The following is an 18638-nucleotide window of genomic DNA, read 5'->3' as shown; positions in this document are numbered from 1 at the left end:
ATGAAATATACCTGAAGACGACCTCCATCTGTAATCAAGATATTCTCTGACTGCAATTCAATATCAGCTTCATCAAATATTAAAGTTCCTCCTGTAATAATAGTAAAATAATATAAGCACATTATAAAAATGATTATATAAACCGCTGAACATGTTTTTGTTATTTTGAGATCATTTTATAATTTATGTAATTTCATATTTGCTTTGAAACCAAATAAAAATTATATTTAAAAAAAAAAAACTGCCTTCACTGTGTGCTCTCATTCTACAATGGAGTCCTTAGGTCAGACAGCATTGGAAGTCATTAGAAATAGATGAAGTTGGGGATTAGGTGGTCGAATAGATAAATCCTGGGTACAAAAGTGTTTTCTGATGAGTTGGAATAATAACAAAATTATGAGGATTTTTGGAGGTATAAAGTAAAAAAAAAAAAAAAAAAGTGGGGTTAGGAAAAAAAAAGGGCCAGATTACAAGTGGAGTGCTAATTAAGGCTCCTGCTCGAGCGTTAATTGCGCTAGATATAAGCTTTTTACGCGCGTCGGGTTACTCTCGTATTATGAGTTGAAAGTAAACAGTTTTCACTCTTGCGATAACCCAACGAGTGCAAAAAGCTGAACTTAGAATATCGCATGCACATTCACACATTCTCCCAAAGAAGTCAATGGAGAAAAAGAAAGTGGAAAAAACCTAACACCTTTGTCTCGTGCAAACCCGATTGCATATTCTCAAGTGCGCTAACCCGACATGAAAATATAAATATTTCACATTCCAATGTTCTGCACAAAGCACAATATGTTCTTTTTATTCTTAAACACATATCTCTACATACAGTATATCTTATGTTTTTTTGTACAATATATATCTAAAGTACCTATATATATTATAGACTTGTGCAGCTTCGAAAAATTTGTTTCGGTTCGGATCGATTCAAATTTCGGTTCGGATCTATTCGAATTCGGAAAAATTCGAATTAATTTGTTTCGGATTCATTCGGATTCTTTCGGATTCGGAAAAAATTTGGTTCGGTTCGATTCGGTTCGAATCGATTCGGAAATTCAGAATTTCGGTAAGTGTTAGGTGGGATGTGCTGTGTATTACACTAGTATTATGTACTGTATATTAGGTTTAACCCATAGCAGAGTGATAAAACCTAATATACTGTACAATACTAGTGTAATACACGGCCATCCGAATCTACCGAATACATCCGAATCGATTCGGATGTATTCGAATCGATTCGGATGTATTCGATTCGGATTTATTCGGTAGATTCGGCAGTATTTTAATTCGGAAATTCGAATCGATCCGAATCTCTGAATTTTCAGAATATATTTATATATATATATATATATATATATATATATATAGGAATATCTATTTATAAATACATAGTACATATTCTGCTATGTGCAGAACATTGGAATGTAAAATATTTACAAAAAATATATACCAATAAACTTTATTCAATTTGACTATTGCATAAATATGTTTTTTCATGTTTTAATTTTCTTAACTTCAAAGGGTTCCACTGCATATATATATATATATATATATATATATATACATACACATATACATCTTTAGTCATGTATATGTATGTATCTCTATGTTAAAGCCCTTTGCCTGTCTTTTTTTCTAACACCTGAGATCTCATATCTTTGAGCCTTTATAACCTTCGTATTCAATATATTTCTTGAATGATTTTTATTAGATGATGTTATTATGAGTGTAACTATACTTTGTAATCTATTTTTGTGCAACTTTTATTTTTCTGAAGTAGCGGTAATCATTCTAGGGTAAATCGAGATTGCGCTCAAGCATTCACGTTTACTTTTAACTTGTAATACCAGCAGTAAGCCCGACAAGTGCAAACCCAACGAGAAAAAACCCTTATCACTCGGGTGCAAACGGTTGCGCTCCACTTGTAATCTGGTCCATTACGTTTTATTAATAAGATTTGCTCATCTTGAATTGTAAAGAGCTCAACGATATTAATGTTATTTATAACATGATATTTTAAGGTATAATTTACTGTGAAAACAAATGATAATTAAAAAACAAACAAACAATAGTTATTTATTGTGTGAGAGGCGAGGGTGGGCGGCACAGCTCTGTGCTTCTGTAGTCATACATTCTACCAGCAGATGCTGCCATATTGGATAAGAAAACGAGCAAACAGATTTCCTGTCTGGCAATGTTATCTGCCTCCACTTTTAGAAATAGGGCTTGTTGGAATTAACTCTTGTTTAGGGAAATACATAAAATCTAATGTTAGGCTATTTGAAGGTTGGAATAAAAGGCTATGTGCAAAAAAAACTACTTGTGATGCATATGGAAGAGAAGCGGTGATAACAATTTAGAATGCTGTTTATGCTGCAAAAAAAAAAAAGTAAATGCTGTTTAAATTTCATTTGAAACTAGCAGGGAACACATGCATTTGCACAAGTGATACTGCTGTATTTCTGTCTAATGGCTGAAAAAGACAAATCCTACAGTTCTATTGGTGGAGAGTAACACATCATAAGAAGCCATTTTTTGAGTGGAACATCCCTTTCAGAAACATTGGTTTAGCCAACTGTATTTGTTTACCTAGTGGATAAAGAGGACACACTCTTTTTTTATTAAATACAACTGCATAACAATCCCTCCAATTTAATATACAGGATATACATAGATTTCTGAACTAACAAATTAACGGTTATTTAATTTACCCTGAATCAGGAGCATTTTCAGCACAGGTGTACTTTGGTCCAGCAATATTGTTTGCCCTTTTGTGATAACTGCTAATGACCCTTCATCTGGAGGTGATTCTCCTCCCCAGGTATATCTTGAGGACCATACGTCAATATAGAAAAAGTCAGCATTTTCCTAAAATAAATTTCATAGAAAACCGAAGATATAGCAAGTTGTTTACAATATATTCTTATCTTAAAGTATCTTCAAAAACTCTTATACTCTATACACTGAGCTTTATCACAATGTAAATAATAATGATTTCTAAGTTTCCTATTTACTTCTATTATCTTTTATATTATTATTTTATCTATTATTATTCTATGTTGAAGAGATACCTAGATAGGCATCTAAAGCACTACATGGCAGGAAATATTGCTGCCATTTAGTGCTCTTGCAAATGGATAACATTCTTGCCAAACTGCTGCCATATACTGCTTTAGAAATGGGCCGTCTCCTATGCTTATGTCCCTGCTTTTCAACAAAAGATACCAAGAGAACAAAGTAAAATTGATACTAGAAGTCATTTAGAAAGTTGTTTAAATCACATGTTCTATCTGAATCATGAAGGAAAAATTTTGGGTTTTGTATTCCTTTATTTAAAGTATAGTAATTTTGTTAGCACAGTTTATATGGCTTTTCAAATAAAGAGCAGTTCAGGGATACACCCTTTGGAAGTCTGGTAAAATTCATGTTGCTGTTGCTAGTTACAGATGTAAATGAACTTGTCCTCTGATCTAAGCAAACACTCTGTATAATGTTGCGTGGTCAGATATATTTTAATGTACTTTATCAGAGATATTCTGTTGAAAAATCAGGCAAAATAAATACTGAAAGGAGCTCAATGCAGGCTTCATAACCATGCTACAGAGAAGGAATTTAATCCAGTTTATCAATTTGTAATATGGGGGTGGACCACAGTTTTATAATTAGTGACATGTTAACAGCTGACAAATCCTTTTTTAGCAGCATTTTTACCATTACCTGTTTAGTGAAAATTAGCCTATATTACTATACATATACCAGTCCTGTATGGCTAATCACAATCAGTGTGGGCAAAACATAATAAAATTACTTATGGCTGTATTGGATGACATTAGGAACGCTACCTGCTGAATCAATTACTGTTAAAAAAAAATGAATAATAAGCTCTTTTACACTAAAAAATATTTGTGAAATCGATAACCCCATTAACACATAACCATTTTACCAATTATATCCCTGTTCAAATTCCTTAAAAGTACAGTCTACTACAGATTTTTTATTTTTGTTTAAAAATATAGATAATCCCTTAATTACCCATTCCACAGTTTTGCATAACCATCATATTTATATTAATATACTTTTTACTGACTATGATTACCTTGAATATAAGCCTCAGCAGACTGCCCCCTTATTTCAGTTATTTTGACAGACTTTTGACAGACTTGCATTTTAGCCAATCGGTGCCCTCTCATAAGTAATTCCACTGCATGAGCACAATGTTATCTATATGGCACACATGAAATAATGCCCTCTAGCTGTGAACAACTGTCAAATGCATTTAGATAAGAGGTGGCCTTCAAGGGCTTAGAAATTAGCTTATGAGCCTACCTTGGTTTAGCTTTCAACTAAGAATACCAAGAGAAAAAATAAAAAGTGATGATAAAAGTAAATTGGAAAGTTGTTTAAAATTACATGACCTATCTGAATCATGAAAGTTAAATTTTGCCTAGACTGTCCCTTTAAAGAGACATACTCACATATCTCTATGGTTTACAAGCCTAACAGTTTAATTGTGCATATCACTGATTGGCCTCAGTACAGGCTATTAAAAGGAAACAATTAACATAAAGGGCCATCAACCTGTGATCTAATCCTATGCATTTGGTTTTTGGATTACAAAATCAAGAGATTAATGACACAGATCATGATTTTGTGTTGTTTTCTGGGAGGGAACCATTTAAAGCTTGAAAGGTATTAATAGCAGAAGGATTTTAGGAAAGTAATTACTGGAAAAACAAACTAACAATACCTGCTGAAGTTCAAGAATCGTTATCTACCAAAAACAAGACTGCGATGAACCACTTCAGTTAAATGCATACATTTTTTAATGCAGTGAGGAATTTCTTAATCTTATAAAAAAATATTTTTATGTCCCTTTAAAGTAAAAAATATATCTGTTCACCAAAATAGAAAAATGTTCGGAATGTTTATTAGAGAATTCTGTAGGTTCTATTACCATTTTAGCAAGTCCTTGATCTTCAATGTTGACTTTAACATTAGAGCGTTCTGAAGGAGAATGTGATGTGGTTGTACAAATAATATGTGTGGTATTGGCAGACTGAACATCACATGGTGCTTTTGCTATGGTAACAGAGATACTTGATATGTTGGCACTGCAGAAAGACAAACAGGAATATTAGTAACCTGGATCAGATCAGATCAGAAGAAACTAAAGAAACAGCATCTAGGTTTAGTTTGAAACACAAGTTTACCAAATCATTGAAATTATTTCTCAAAATGTGGTTGTCCTGTAGATACAGTATATAAATATTTGTCTACATATAGTTGGGAAACCTAATAAATGTATACTTATATACTCCTATAGATATAGCTATATCTATTTTTATTTAATAACATGTCTCATTCCCTACAAAGGTCTAAAGTGAATAATCAAGGCAATAATAGAGTGTATTAAATACATTTTAAGAATGCTAATGAATTGTTATATAATTGTCAACAACATAACTTTACCTATAAAATGATTTAGTTACAATTTTTTTCATCAAATAAAATTAAGTAAAAACGTATTGATAAATCAACATGATCAGTAGATGCAATATATTTGCAAATTATTTATTTTTTTGCTCTAGGTAAATTTTAATTGTCCAACTCCATAGGAAATAAGGTAATGACGTTGTTATTATTACAAAATAATGACTCAGTAGTGGACTGGGTGCAATAAAGCTTGTGTGTCCTTTGTGTTGCTTATACGAAAACCACCAGGTTTATGAGTTTCTTAAAACAATTTAAAAAAGGAACTTTAATGTTGAATGCTGTGAATCTCAATAAGGGAAGCGCCATTCATTCCTCTCAAAGAAGGACAGTGAGACGCTGTACTATAGAGCGCACAGAGAAACGTTTTTTTATTTCTATTCTTCACATTTTGGGCTATATTACAAGTGGCGTTCCTCAAACTTTACTTACGCCTCTGAGTAAATTGTTAAAAAAGTTTCGGCCCAGACCAACTAGACTTGGCAGCAAATTTTGAAGAGCAGCTTGGTTTCACAATACCTTGCTACTCTCATGCTTTTCAAGGAGATATAAATGGTTTATACCTAGTCTAAAGGTGGCACAGAGAAGGGAGTAATCACTGCAGCACGCTTCTGTGTGTCTGCCATGAATGAGTAAATAATTAACTGATTAGTTCATTTTGGGAGAAGTATTTTTGAGGGGAAAATGAGCTACAATGGGTGAAGTTTGGGTGCAGCAGATATCTTAGTTCCTGTTGCAGCACAAAACTTAATTAAGCCACCATTTAAATTTCAGCCCATTGAAATGGACATGTTATTGAGAACATTGGGTTGAGGTTCCAAAGAGCAAAATCAGCTATTTCAAATGCAAAAATAAAATAAAACAATACTTTACCTTACATTTTATATGCTGCAGCTGGTATAACAAGTCATTAGAAACACATTAAGGGGAAACTAACTTTGCCATATAGTGTCCCTTTAACTACTTAGGTGTTGACTTACGCTGTCGTGATTGAATAAAGATGGCATTACAATCCACTGTTTAGGATACATGGTTATATAGATTTTGATAAAATACAAGAACCAGAAAGACTGCTGAGTCTGCTCATACTTCTATATGCAATTTAGGATTTATTATAGCTTATATGTATATTCAGACTTTCTTTGATTTCTCATACTGTGTTAGAAGTCAGTTCCATGAATCAAACACCCTTTCTGTAAAGAAGTGGTTTTGCAAATTACTCAGCAATTGGTGTACATTATAACAGGACAGCATATTGACAAAATTTAAAGGGGCACTATATAGTTTCCCCCATGTATTGTATTAAATTGTATTTTTAATGACTTGTTATACCAACTGCACTATATAGGTATTGTAAATTACTCCCAATTTATTCTTGCAATTTCAGTACCTAAGTGGCCTTTGTTTACAGAAAGATAAGATATGCAGGCTGTTCTCCTTGCAAGCCCAGTAAATTGATTTAAGTGAACAAAACCAGCTAATTTAAATGTAAAAATAAACATAAAGAACATTACTACTAGACTTAACTTTTCATATCAACACATTAACATCTCTTGTGCTCAAGCAATAGTGTTTCTATTTTTGTGCTCATATTCATTCAAAACTTCTACAACTGGGGGAAGTAAACCATTAGAAATGTTTCAGGCATAACTTATGGAAAACACTTAAAGGGACAGTTTACACCAATTTTCATATAACTGCATGTAATAGACACTACTATAAATATCCAGTATAAAACCATTTAAAAACGCATTTAGAAGCTCCCAGTTTAGCTGTGTTAAAAATGTTAGGCTGGGACACCCACTGAAAGTGGGAAGTAGCAGACACCCCCCCCCTTCCCCTTTCTCTGCAAATAAAAAGATTCTTTACACAAACAGGAGCAAGCTAAAATAGGTATACATCAGTATACTCCTAAAACGTTGGGGCTTGGTTAGGAGTCAAAATCAGAGCAATGTTATTTAAAAATAAGCAAAACTATACATTTAAAAAAAAACTGTATGGGCTATATAAATAGATCATCTACAAAACATTTATGCAAACAACAATCTAGTGTTTAATGTCCCTTTAAGTGTCTTTGCCACATAAAGATACAATTAAAAAAGATATTTTGGATTCTCTACTGTTTAAGGTGAGTTGCTTAAAAGTATCACCTACTCTACATACCATATATAATATATTTGAACTTAATATCATTACCTGAATTTGGAACCTGTGATTGTAAGTTTGGTCCCTCCTGCTGTCCCACCTCGTTTTGGACTGACGTCATATATAATAGGAGTCAATAAGGAATCATAGAAGAACGCATTCTCCAACTGCACTGTATTATCTCCATTTGCAACGAGAACAGTACAGTTGTGTCCAGTACCAGTTCCTATAAAAACACAAACATGAAAACATTTGTTCCTAGATTGAGAAACATTACCTTAAGTTGACGTGTTATCGTAAATTTGCTAAATTGTTTTACATTTGTTGTATGTTCCAAGGTTCTCAAAAGCTTCTCAATCTGTATAATTTCAAGAAAAAATATATGTGCATAAACTCTGTTGTTTATATCTATATACTATACTGTACAAGAAAAAATATATGTGCATAAACTCTGTTGTTTATATCTAAATACTATACTGTGCAAGAAAAAATATATGTGCATAAACTCTGTTGTTTATATCTATATACTATACTGTGCAAGAAAAAATATATGTGCATAAACTCTGTTGTTTATATCTATATACTATACTGTGCAAGAAAAAATATATGTGCATAAACTCTGTTGTTTATATCTAAATACTATACTGTACAAGAAAAAATATATGTGCATAAACTCTGTTGTTTATATCTAAATACTATACTGTACAAGAAAAAATATATGTGCATAAACTCTGTTGTTTATATCTATATACTATACTGTACAAGAAAAAATATATGTGCATAAACTCTGTTGTTTATATCTATATACTATACTGTGCAAGAAAAAATATATGTGCATAAACTCTGTTGTTTATATCTATATACTATACTGTGCAAGAAAAAATATATGTGCATAAACTCTGTTGTTTATATCTAAATACTATACTGTACAAGAAAAAATATATGTGCATAAACTCTGTTGTTTATATCTATATACTATACTGTGCAAGAAAAAATATATGTGCATAAACTCTTTTGTTTATATCTAAATACTATACTGTACAAGAAAAAATATATGTGCATAAACTCTGTTGTTTATATCTAAATACTATACTGTGCAAGAAAAAATATATGTGCATAAACTCTGTTGTTTATATCTAAATACTATACTGTACAAGAAAAAATATATGTGCATAAACTCTGTTGTTTATATCTAAATACTATACTGTGCAAGAAAAAATATATGTGCATAAACTCTGTTGTTTATATCTATATACTATACTGTGCAAGAAAAAATATATGTGCATAAACTCTGTTGTTTATATCTAAATACTATACTGTACAAGAAAAAATATATGTGCATAAACTCTGTTGTTTATATCTAAATACTATACTGTGCAAGAAAAAATATATGTGCATAAACTCTGTTGTTTATATCTATATATTATACTGTGCAAGAAAAAATATATGTGCATAAGCTCTGTTGTTTATATCTAAATACTATACTGTGCAAGAAAAAATATTTCTGCTTACCATTATGTGCTGGAACTTCACAGTACAGGGAATTTGTACTGGATCTAAGTTTGTCTACTTTGCATTCAGAGTTGCAGACACGTACACTGGATGTTAGTGGATCAAAACCAGAACCGGTGACTGTGATCGGTAACCCACCACCAAAGCTACCTAAAACAAAGGAGAGAATCATTTTGAAACATAAAATAGAGGCAAAAACTGCTATCAATGTACTTTTTATTTATTTATTTATTTTTTATTTTTTAAATGTACAAGATATTTAGAAAGTTTAGAATACTTCTTTTTTTTTGCTTATGGGCACTGACTGACTGAAGGTCCATGACTTGAGACTTCTGCAGGTCTGGCACAACTATGCTTATTTTTGACAGGAACATAAAGAAAAAAAGTGTTTGAAATGCTCTTTTCTAAATAAAACATGGCACAAAACAGCGGACCATTTACTTAAACAACAATGGTTGTAGTGTCTATTGTAATATAACTATGTGCACTGATTTGCATGCAACTAGCTAGAAGATAGAAAACTTACATTTGTTGTACTTCCATACAAATATGGTCATAGACTGTTAATGGTGTAATATAGTTTATACAAATGAATATGTATGAAGAGCTTTATATATATCCCCCTATATTTACTCCTCCCAACCTGCAGGCTCTAATTCTGTTTCTGCCTATTTAAAGTAAAATACTGTGGACTAAATTCTGCTCTATTCTTAAGTTTTTTTTGTACAGAGGAAGAAAGATAACTGTGACCACATTCAGTTTAGTTTACTGTTGTTGCGAGGATCTGACCACTCCTTGGGGGCGATTTATCATTTGTCTGTCCGACATGACCTGCTCAGCAGATCAGGTCTGACAGACATCGCTGAATGCCGTCAGCATATGCTGTCGGCATTTAACATTGCACAAGCAGTCCTGGTGAACTGCTTGTGCAATGCCGCCCCCTGCAGATTCACGGCCAATTGGGCGCTAGCAGGGAGTGTCAATCAGCCCAATCATATACGATCAGGCGGATTGATGTCAGCAGCCTCAGAGGCAGTGGACCAGTTAAGGAGCATCGGTCTTAAGACCGCTGTTTTTTAACTGCTGTTTCCGGCGAACCTGAAGGCTTACGGGAAACATCGGGATCAAGGGCCATTTGGCCCTTGATAATTCGGGCCCCTATGTCTTCAAATCTGTGAAATTTTATGTTTCTGCTCTTCCATGTTTGCTTTAGTGCATTATAGATATGTTCACCTTGGTATTTTGACATTCTACTTTTTCTTTATGGGATTAGTATTCAATTTAACATAAGATATATTTTTTTTTTGTAGCCAATGCATTGGTGGTTTTTGAAGTTGTTAACTTTCAGGCCAAATTTGTGTTGATTTATTAAAGCTAGATGAATATCATATATTGAATCTTAACTAAGTGTTAATCTTATTTCTATTAGTTTGTATAAAGATAAGGAAGTTTTGAGAACAGTTTCATAAGTTAGAACAGTTAGTAACAGTTATTAATCTGGGAGCATTACTCAATAATTCTGTCCTTTTACAATGAACAACAGAGGCTTTTCTTTATAGTCTTGTTATAGTTTACAAGTATTATTTAGCACCTGGGGTGTTGTTATGGCCTATAAGTTTAGGATCAAGGGCTCATCTTTTCAGAGCATTGACTATATACTGAAATCTTTTAACAATTGTGAAGATTTGTGCAAAGTGACTGTATGGTCTTCCTTATATGCATCTTATATGCATTAGAATGAATATTTAATATATGATAGCTCCTCATGCTCTACAAATAGATGATATTTTGGCTATAGCACATAAAATCATAGAGTATATATAGAAAGTGAAATATTTTTGTAAAGTTCCTTCCTACTCTAAGTGCCATAAGGCACAATGAAATATCTTATTTCCCTAGGAGGATTTAAAAACAAACTTATTAGCTTTTAGTTTGATATTTTCTTTCTGAATTACTAACTTTGAGGCTTAATTGGTATTATGATTTTTCGGTTATATGCTCTTGTTTCTCACCTGTAGTTGGAGAGACATCTGTCAAAGTAAGTTCATATTTAAAGTAAGCACTGGATTTTGCAAATCCTTTTTCATTATGTATCTGTACAAGAAAGTTGCCTCCAGAATGGTCAGAAGTATTACACTCTAATTGGCTATCTGAGAGAGTTGCCACGTTACATATTGCATCGTCTATAGTCACTGTGATCTGCGCTGTATTTAATCCAAAATGCAATCCAGTGACTGTAATTAATGTTCCTGAGGGTCCTATACAAGAAACAAAGAACACAAAAAGATAAAGAAAGAATTAATCATAATTAATTTGCATTTTATTAATGTTCTTTTAAGGAAGAAAGAAAAGCATCTGTTTATCATCTTAACAGAAAGAATCAGTAGTCCAGTAAAACAATGATTAAAAATGACTAATGCTAGAAAGGAATTGATAAAATTAAAATATTTCAAGGTGAACCAGCCTGAAGATCCTAAGCAAACAATATGGAGTCCGGCCATGATCCTTATCCTATTCACTGCAGCTTTGTCTTTTAGATGATCTCCTTCTATGCTTATAAGCTAAAGTTTGCTATGAATGTTCAGACCGTGCATATTATTAGAAAACTGCTGCTTACCAAAGGAAGCAAATAAAAATATTTTCAATTAGGCAGAAATTAATATTGATCAGTCACAAGACTAAATATTGTTCTAGAATACTTTTAAGGAATTGGCAGTGCTCCTTAGGTTAGGAGAACAAACTAAACACCTGTAATATTCTCCATCTTTATGGCTGAGAAACAATTATGCTTTTAAAATATATCTTGTAAAGTCATAAAGGGGCATGAAACCAGTTTTTTCCTTTGGGATTGAGACTGAGCATATTTTATTTTTTTTGTTTCCGAATTGCTTCTGTTATCAAAGTTCCTTTGCTTGCATGGTATTCTTTGTTGAAGAGCATACCTAGGTAGGTAGTGTACATGTCTGGAATATTACATGGCAACACTGCTGACATAGTGCTCTTAAAAATGTATAGCATTGATAAAAGTATTCTTGCAAAACTGCTGCCATATAGTGCTTCAGTCACATGCACACTCCTGAGTCTCCCTACCTGCTTTTTTTAAACAAAGAATACCAAAAGAACAAAGTAAATTTGATAATAGAAGTGAATTGGAAACTTTTTTAATTGTACAAACTATCTGCTAGATTACGAGTCTTGCGTTAGGGTTAAAAAGCAGCGTTGAGAGGTCCCAACGCTGCTTTTTAACGCCCGCTGGTATCACGAGTCTGGCAGGTACAGGTGTACCGCTCACTTTTTTTTCGCGACTCTAAAACACCGCAAATCCACTTACGTCAATTGCGTATCCTATATTTTCCATAGGATTTTCCTAACACCGGTATTACGAGTCTTCATAAAAGTGAGCAGTACACCCTCTCCTGGTCAAGACTTCTACCGCATTTAAAAGTCAGTAGTTAAGAGTTTTATGGGCTAACGCCATAGCATAAAACTCTTAACTAAAGTGCTAAAAAGTACACTAATACCCATAAACTACCTATTAACCCCTAAACCGAGGCCCCCCACATCGCAAACACTAAAATAAAATTTTTAACCCCTAATCTGCCGAACCGGACATCGCTGCCACTTTAATAAATATATTAACCCCATAAACTGCCGCACTCCTGCCTCGCAAACACTAGTTAAATTTTATTAACCCCTAATCTGCCGTCCCTAACATCGCCGACACCTACCTACATGTATTAACCCCTAATCTGCCACCCCCAACGTCGCTGCCACTATATTAAATGTATTAACCCCTAAATCTAAGTCTAACCTAAACCCTAACCCCCCTAACTTAAATATTATTTAAATAAATCTAAATAAATTTACTATAATTAACTAAATTATTCCTATTTAAAACTAAATACTTACCTATAAAAAAAACCCTAAGCTAGCTACAATATAACTAATAGTTACTTTGTATCTATCTTAGGATTTATTTTTATTTTACAGGCAACTTTGTATTTATTTTAACTAGGTACAATAGTTATTAAATATTTATTAACTATTTAATAGCTACCTAGCTAAAATAAATACAAATATACCTGTAAAATAAAACCTAACCTAAGTTACAATTACACCTAACACTACACTATAATTAATTAAATCCCTAAATTAACTACAATTAAATACAATTAAATAAAATAAACCAAAGTAATCAGCTCTTTTACCTGTAAAAAAAAAAAGTACAATAGCCCCCCAACATTAAAACCCAGCACCCACACACCCAACCCTACTCTAAAACACACCCAATCCCCCCTTAATAAACCTAACACTAACCCCTTGAAGAATTCTTAACTCTTTACATGTATTTCTTGAACTACTCTTTAGAAATTACCTCCATAAAGTACCCATTTAACTTGCTTCTCTCCAATTTCAAATTCTAGCCCTCTTCTCTAGTATTAAAGGGTTTTCCTAAAAAACAATACCCTGTAGACCTTTATTAAGCTTTTAAAATTGTTTTTATCCCTATTCACCTTTCTCTCCTCTTAAATATATTTAGACACTGCCGCCTTTGATCATCATTTGTGTTTACAGAATATAAACCATTTTACTTATCCATTTTGATTCAACTTGGGTCTTCTTGGAAATACAGTCTCCAAACCTGGACACAATATTCTAGCTGACAACAGTATAACAGATAAATATATATATATATATATATATATATATATATACACACATACATATTGATCATGGTCTTTTCAGTTAGAATATTGTTTTTGACAGACAAACATATTATATAAATAAATGGAAACCATATGTATATATATATATATATATATATATATACACATACATACACAGTATATATATATATATATATATATATATATACACTGTATATATATATATATATGTATAGATATCTAGATAGATATTTATATAAACAATTTAGAGTAACTAATGATTAGATATATTAAAATAATATGACATACCTGTATTAGGAACAACTGTTGTAACTACAGGGGTATCACTCTCTGCATATGAAAAGCTCATCACTGGGTAGGTGGTAGAATGCACTTTGACACGCACCATAGCAGTTTTAGCAGATGCAGCAGGAGGTGTAAAACACTGAATTTCCCCAGATGTAATTGACTTAATTTGGCACAATTTTCCATCAACTAGCACTGTAGTATTCAAAGGATCAAAACCATTTCCTTGGATCAGCAGGAGAGTACCACCTTGAATGCTTCCAGAGGTAGGTGAAAGGGACGCTTCTGCAGGACTATTAATGGTGACCGTGCCAGAAGCTAAACCTTTACTTAAAACAATGACTTTAACAACATAATCACCAACAGGGAGAGGATCAATACTACAGATGATGACAGTGTCATTGACACCTTCTACATTTATCTGAAAGTCGCCTACATAAACAAAGACGTCATCAACATTTGTTCCGAATCCCGAGCCATATATGTAAAACGTGTCAGAAGTGTTGTGGATAACAGTGGGGTAGACATTGTATATGAGAGGAGTAAGTGCATCAGTATAGGAGAAACGACAGGAACTTTTACACTGACTAGGAAATCCTTTTACATCAACATTTACCTTCACATTCTGTGAAATGCCAGGTAATGTGTCACATGAAATATCTGTGTAATTAATAGATACAATGGCACAATCAAAGCCACCTATAGTTACTCTGGTATTGCCAGCTATATCTGAAAACCCTGATCCATGTATGCTTAATCGTGTATTTCCTGTACTGGACCCATTACTAGGGGTAACAATGTCAATATGAGATAGAAGTGCAAAACGTCGATCTAATTCGTTTTCTAAAATGTTGATTGCATTTCCTAAGTTGTTTACTGTTACTGACACAATTTCTGCAGTCCCAACTGGCATTGAATTTTGAGGGTCCACATTACATATCACAGAATTCTCATCAGCATAGGAAACAGCACAAGGATATCTTCCAACTAAAATCTAAAAAACAAAAAAACAAAACAAAAAAAAACCATAAAATATTTGTATTATAATCAGCACTCAAATATAACTTTCATTATGAAATGTCTCCACAGACAGCTCGTTTTTATCATGTGAGGTTTAACTGGTATTCCCTTAATTTCCCGTTTCAATATAAGTCATAGTGAGCAAAAATAAATAAATATCATGATTCAAAGGACTGTGGATGCAGTTTCAGAGCCTTGGGGGCCGATTTATCATATGGCGGGCGGACATGATTCGCTGTCGGCATTGTAACATTGCACAAGCATTTTTGGTGAAATGCTTGTGCAATACCGCCACCTGCACATTTGCGGCCAATCGGACGCTAGCAGGGGTGTCAATCATCCTGATCGTATCTGATCGGGATGATTGCAGTCCGCCACCTCAGGCCGCTGCTTCGTAACTTAAGTTTCTGGCTGCTTAATAAATCTACTCGTGCAAGAAGGCCTGAAGCACTAGTTAAGTTGCTGGTTTGATTGGCTGTGTGAAAGCAGGGGGCGAACTGCACAAGCATTTGTTCATGTAATGATAAGTGTGGGCGGTAGAGGCCCACTCACCACGATACCAGGCAAACAAGTTCCCAGGACCGATATAAAGAACATCCATATTAATCAGGTGACTTTTTCCATAGACAGCCTGCACATACAGTGCTTCCCCTAGAGCAGTGAGTTCTGGGTAAATATATGCAAAATAGTTATTTGAACGTAATTTACATATGATTACCAAAAATCCTCTGCTCCAGTGTTTTTTTTGTGGATTTACATATTGGCAACACAGTAATCTTTTTATTATTGTTATCTACTTAATGTATTTATATATATATATATATATATATATATATATATACCTGATAATTGCAAACTGTGGTAAAGTTTGTGAAAAAAAAATACACTTAGGGGACGATTTACTAATGTCTGTGGATATGACACACTGTAGCGTATCATGTCCGCCAGACATCGCTGAATGCGGACAGCGTACGCTGTCGGCAATCAGCATTGCACAAGCAGTTCTAGTGAACTGCTTGTACAATGCTGCCCCATGCAGATTTGCGGCTAATCGGCCACTAGCAGGGGGTGTCAATCTGCCTGATCGTATAGGATCGGGCGGATTGATGTACACCGCTCAGAGGCGGCAGATACAGTTAAGGACCGCTGCTTCTTAACTGATGTTTCCGGCGAGCCTGAAGGCTTATGCGGAAACAGGGGAATCAAAGGCCATTCGGCCCTTGATAATTCGACCCCTTAGTATGAGATTTATCAGTGTTTGGATGTGAAAATATATATAAATGGACATGTGCAGCAGCAAATAATTAGTTTTGGATAAATCATTTATAACAAAAATTAGTTATTCAGAATATTCGTTTGTTGCACTATTCTGTATTAGATTAGTTTAAACTTAAACAAATACTGAATATTTGTTAACATTTACATTTTTTTTTCATTAAAACTAATGTAAATGTTACTTTGCTGCTGGTGACAAAGTGCCACCTGTTGGCTTATACTTACCTATAGGACACTGGAGAGTCACATCAATCAGAGTCCAGTGCCTGATTGATATATATATATATATATATATATATATATATATATATATATATATATATATATATATATATATATATATATATATATATATATACTGTATATATCTCAAGAGCTGCAAGTCACTACTGGTAGGTAACTGAAGATTGGTGAATGCACACATATGCCTCTTGTCATTTGCTCATCAAATATGTTCAGCTAGCTCCCAGTAGTGTATTGCTGCCCTGGAGTTGACTTAAAATATAGGCTTAAATGCTTTGCATAAAGTTATATGCAGGCAATAGTGCAATAACAAAATAATCTAACACTCTAGTGCATTTTTTGCACTATTTATGTCCATTAAAGTGATGTGCTTTAATCAGTTGATTTAATACAAAATTATACTTTCTGTTTTGTGTATTTAAATTGGTCACATGGCTTTTTTTTAATTTTGCCATACCTGATTAGCACATGTAACATTACTGAATCCTGTTCCATTGATAATTATTGAGTCATATATTGTTCCAGACTGTGGGTAAATGCTTATTATGGAAGGGGTGAAGCAACTTGTAAACTCAAACAAAATAGAATTGTTGATCTGGACAACATTAGAGATTTCAGCACATGTTGGTTCTTCTGCTATGCAGTCAGCCAGAGATCTTTTTGCTCGCGGTGCATCCAAATCTGTCAAAAGAAGTTAAATATTGTTTAATCACACGTACGTGTTTATGATTTTAGTGCTATATTTATATACACTATTCGTTTTCTCATTATATTAATAGTATTCATTAGCAAGGATATTTTATTTACTATTTTGACATCACGCCCTCCCCAATTTACCTGGAATATATTCTGCCTCTTTTCCACCAACTGCCATGTAGAGTGGAAGTTTCTGATCTTGAGCTGGTAATACTTTGACTGCACCTTGTAAAAATATAGTATCCGCATCATCAACGTATCCACTGCTGTAGTAATAGATTCCAGGAATTGTGAACTGATATGAAAAGATACCTAAACACAAAAATAAAGATATTAAAGCCCCCCCAAAAAATATTACTTCTAATAAATAATCTAATAATTTCTAGGATTACTAAATAAATATATATATGCTAGAAAACATGGCACCCTGTATTGTTTTCTAGATTCTTTTATAAAATATACATTTGAATTTTGTTTGATTCACTGAATTTCAAATTTACTTTTTTTATGGTATGTGACATTCAAAGTTAAAATATTTACAGGATTTAGCATGTTTTTAAGAAAATGTATGTCATTAAATGCTTATATCATCTATTTATTATAATAATTTTCTCCTATGTGTTTCTCATGTTGAAATAAGGAAACTATTGCTATTACATAGCTGTGGAACTTGACTACTATGTATCTCACAGCAGCTGGATCATGTTTGGAATTTATATTACAAAAATAAAGGAGCTGAAATATTGCAATGTTCATTTTAACTAAATAAAGCAAAAATACAAGATATGAGTCGTTAGTCTGTGCTTGTTAAAGTAAATATCAGTAACACAACCCCACAAAAAATTATTATCATCTTGATGACGTACCAGACTGTAGTTTAGTTGGCCCACTAAAAAAACCTTTGCCATCATATGTTACATTTCCTGGACTTGACACAGAATACACCCTGTATCCAATGCCCGTGATAAATGGCTGAGCTTGCCATTGCCATATGACAGTATCCCCAGACGTTATCTCTAGGATTGATGGAGTCCAAACATATCCTAGTCCGTATACTGAAACAAAATGTAAAAGTAAAGTTAAAAGGACCTATAACGAAATGCTTAAATTCATGACAGTTATTTGTAAGCAAATTTATTATTCATCATTTTCTATAACAGTGCAAATAAATTCACAAGTTAAAAATGATAACAAAGCTGTGATTATTATTATTTAAAGGAACATGAAACCCAAAACATTTATTTTGTGATTCAGATACAGCATACAATTTTAAACAACCTTCCA

General features: G+C 33.1%; 1 protein-coding gene across 1 annotated transcript in view; it reads right to left on the bottom strand.

Annotated features, from left to right (window-relative positions):
• Positions 1 to 18638, bottom strand: part of PKHD1L1 (PKHD1 like 1) — a 224355-nt gene that overhangs the window by 100925 nt on the left and 104792 nt on the right. Inside the window, exons 36-45 of the mRNA XM_053715928.1 lie at positions 18221 to 18409; positions 17496 to 17666; positions 17116 to 17339; positions 14124 to 15114; positions 11160 to 11405; positions 9148 to 9297; positions 7687 to 7861; positions 4955 to 5111; positions 2712 to 2868; positions 12 to 91 (exon numbers count right to left, since the gene is read on the bottom strand). Coding sequence (XP_053571903.1) covers positions 12 to 91; positions 2712 to 2868; positions 4955 to 5111; positions 7687 to 7861; positions 9148 to 9297; positions 11160 to 11405; positions 14124 to 15114; positions 17116 to 17339; positions 17496 to 17666; positions 18221 to 18409 — 2540 coding nt within the window. The remainder of the gene's footprint in view (positions 1 to 11; positions 92 to 2711; positions 2869 to 4954; positions 5112 to 7686; positions 7862 to 9147; positions 9298 to 11159; positions 11406 to 14123; positions 15115 to 17115; positions 17340 to 17495; positions 17667 to 18220; positions 18410 to 18638) is intronic.

The sequence above is a fragment of the Bombina bombina genome, chromosome 5 (genome assembly GCF_027579735.1).
Source record: "Bombina bombina isolate aBomBom1 chromosome 5, aBomBom1.pri, whole genome shotgun sequence".
In the NCBI taxonomy this organism is placed as follows: Eukaryota; Metazoa; Chordata; class Amphibia; order Anura; family Bombinatoridae; genus Bombina; species Bombina bombina.
This window is presented reverse-complemented; position numbering and strand designations above follow the sequence as displayed.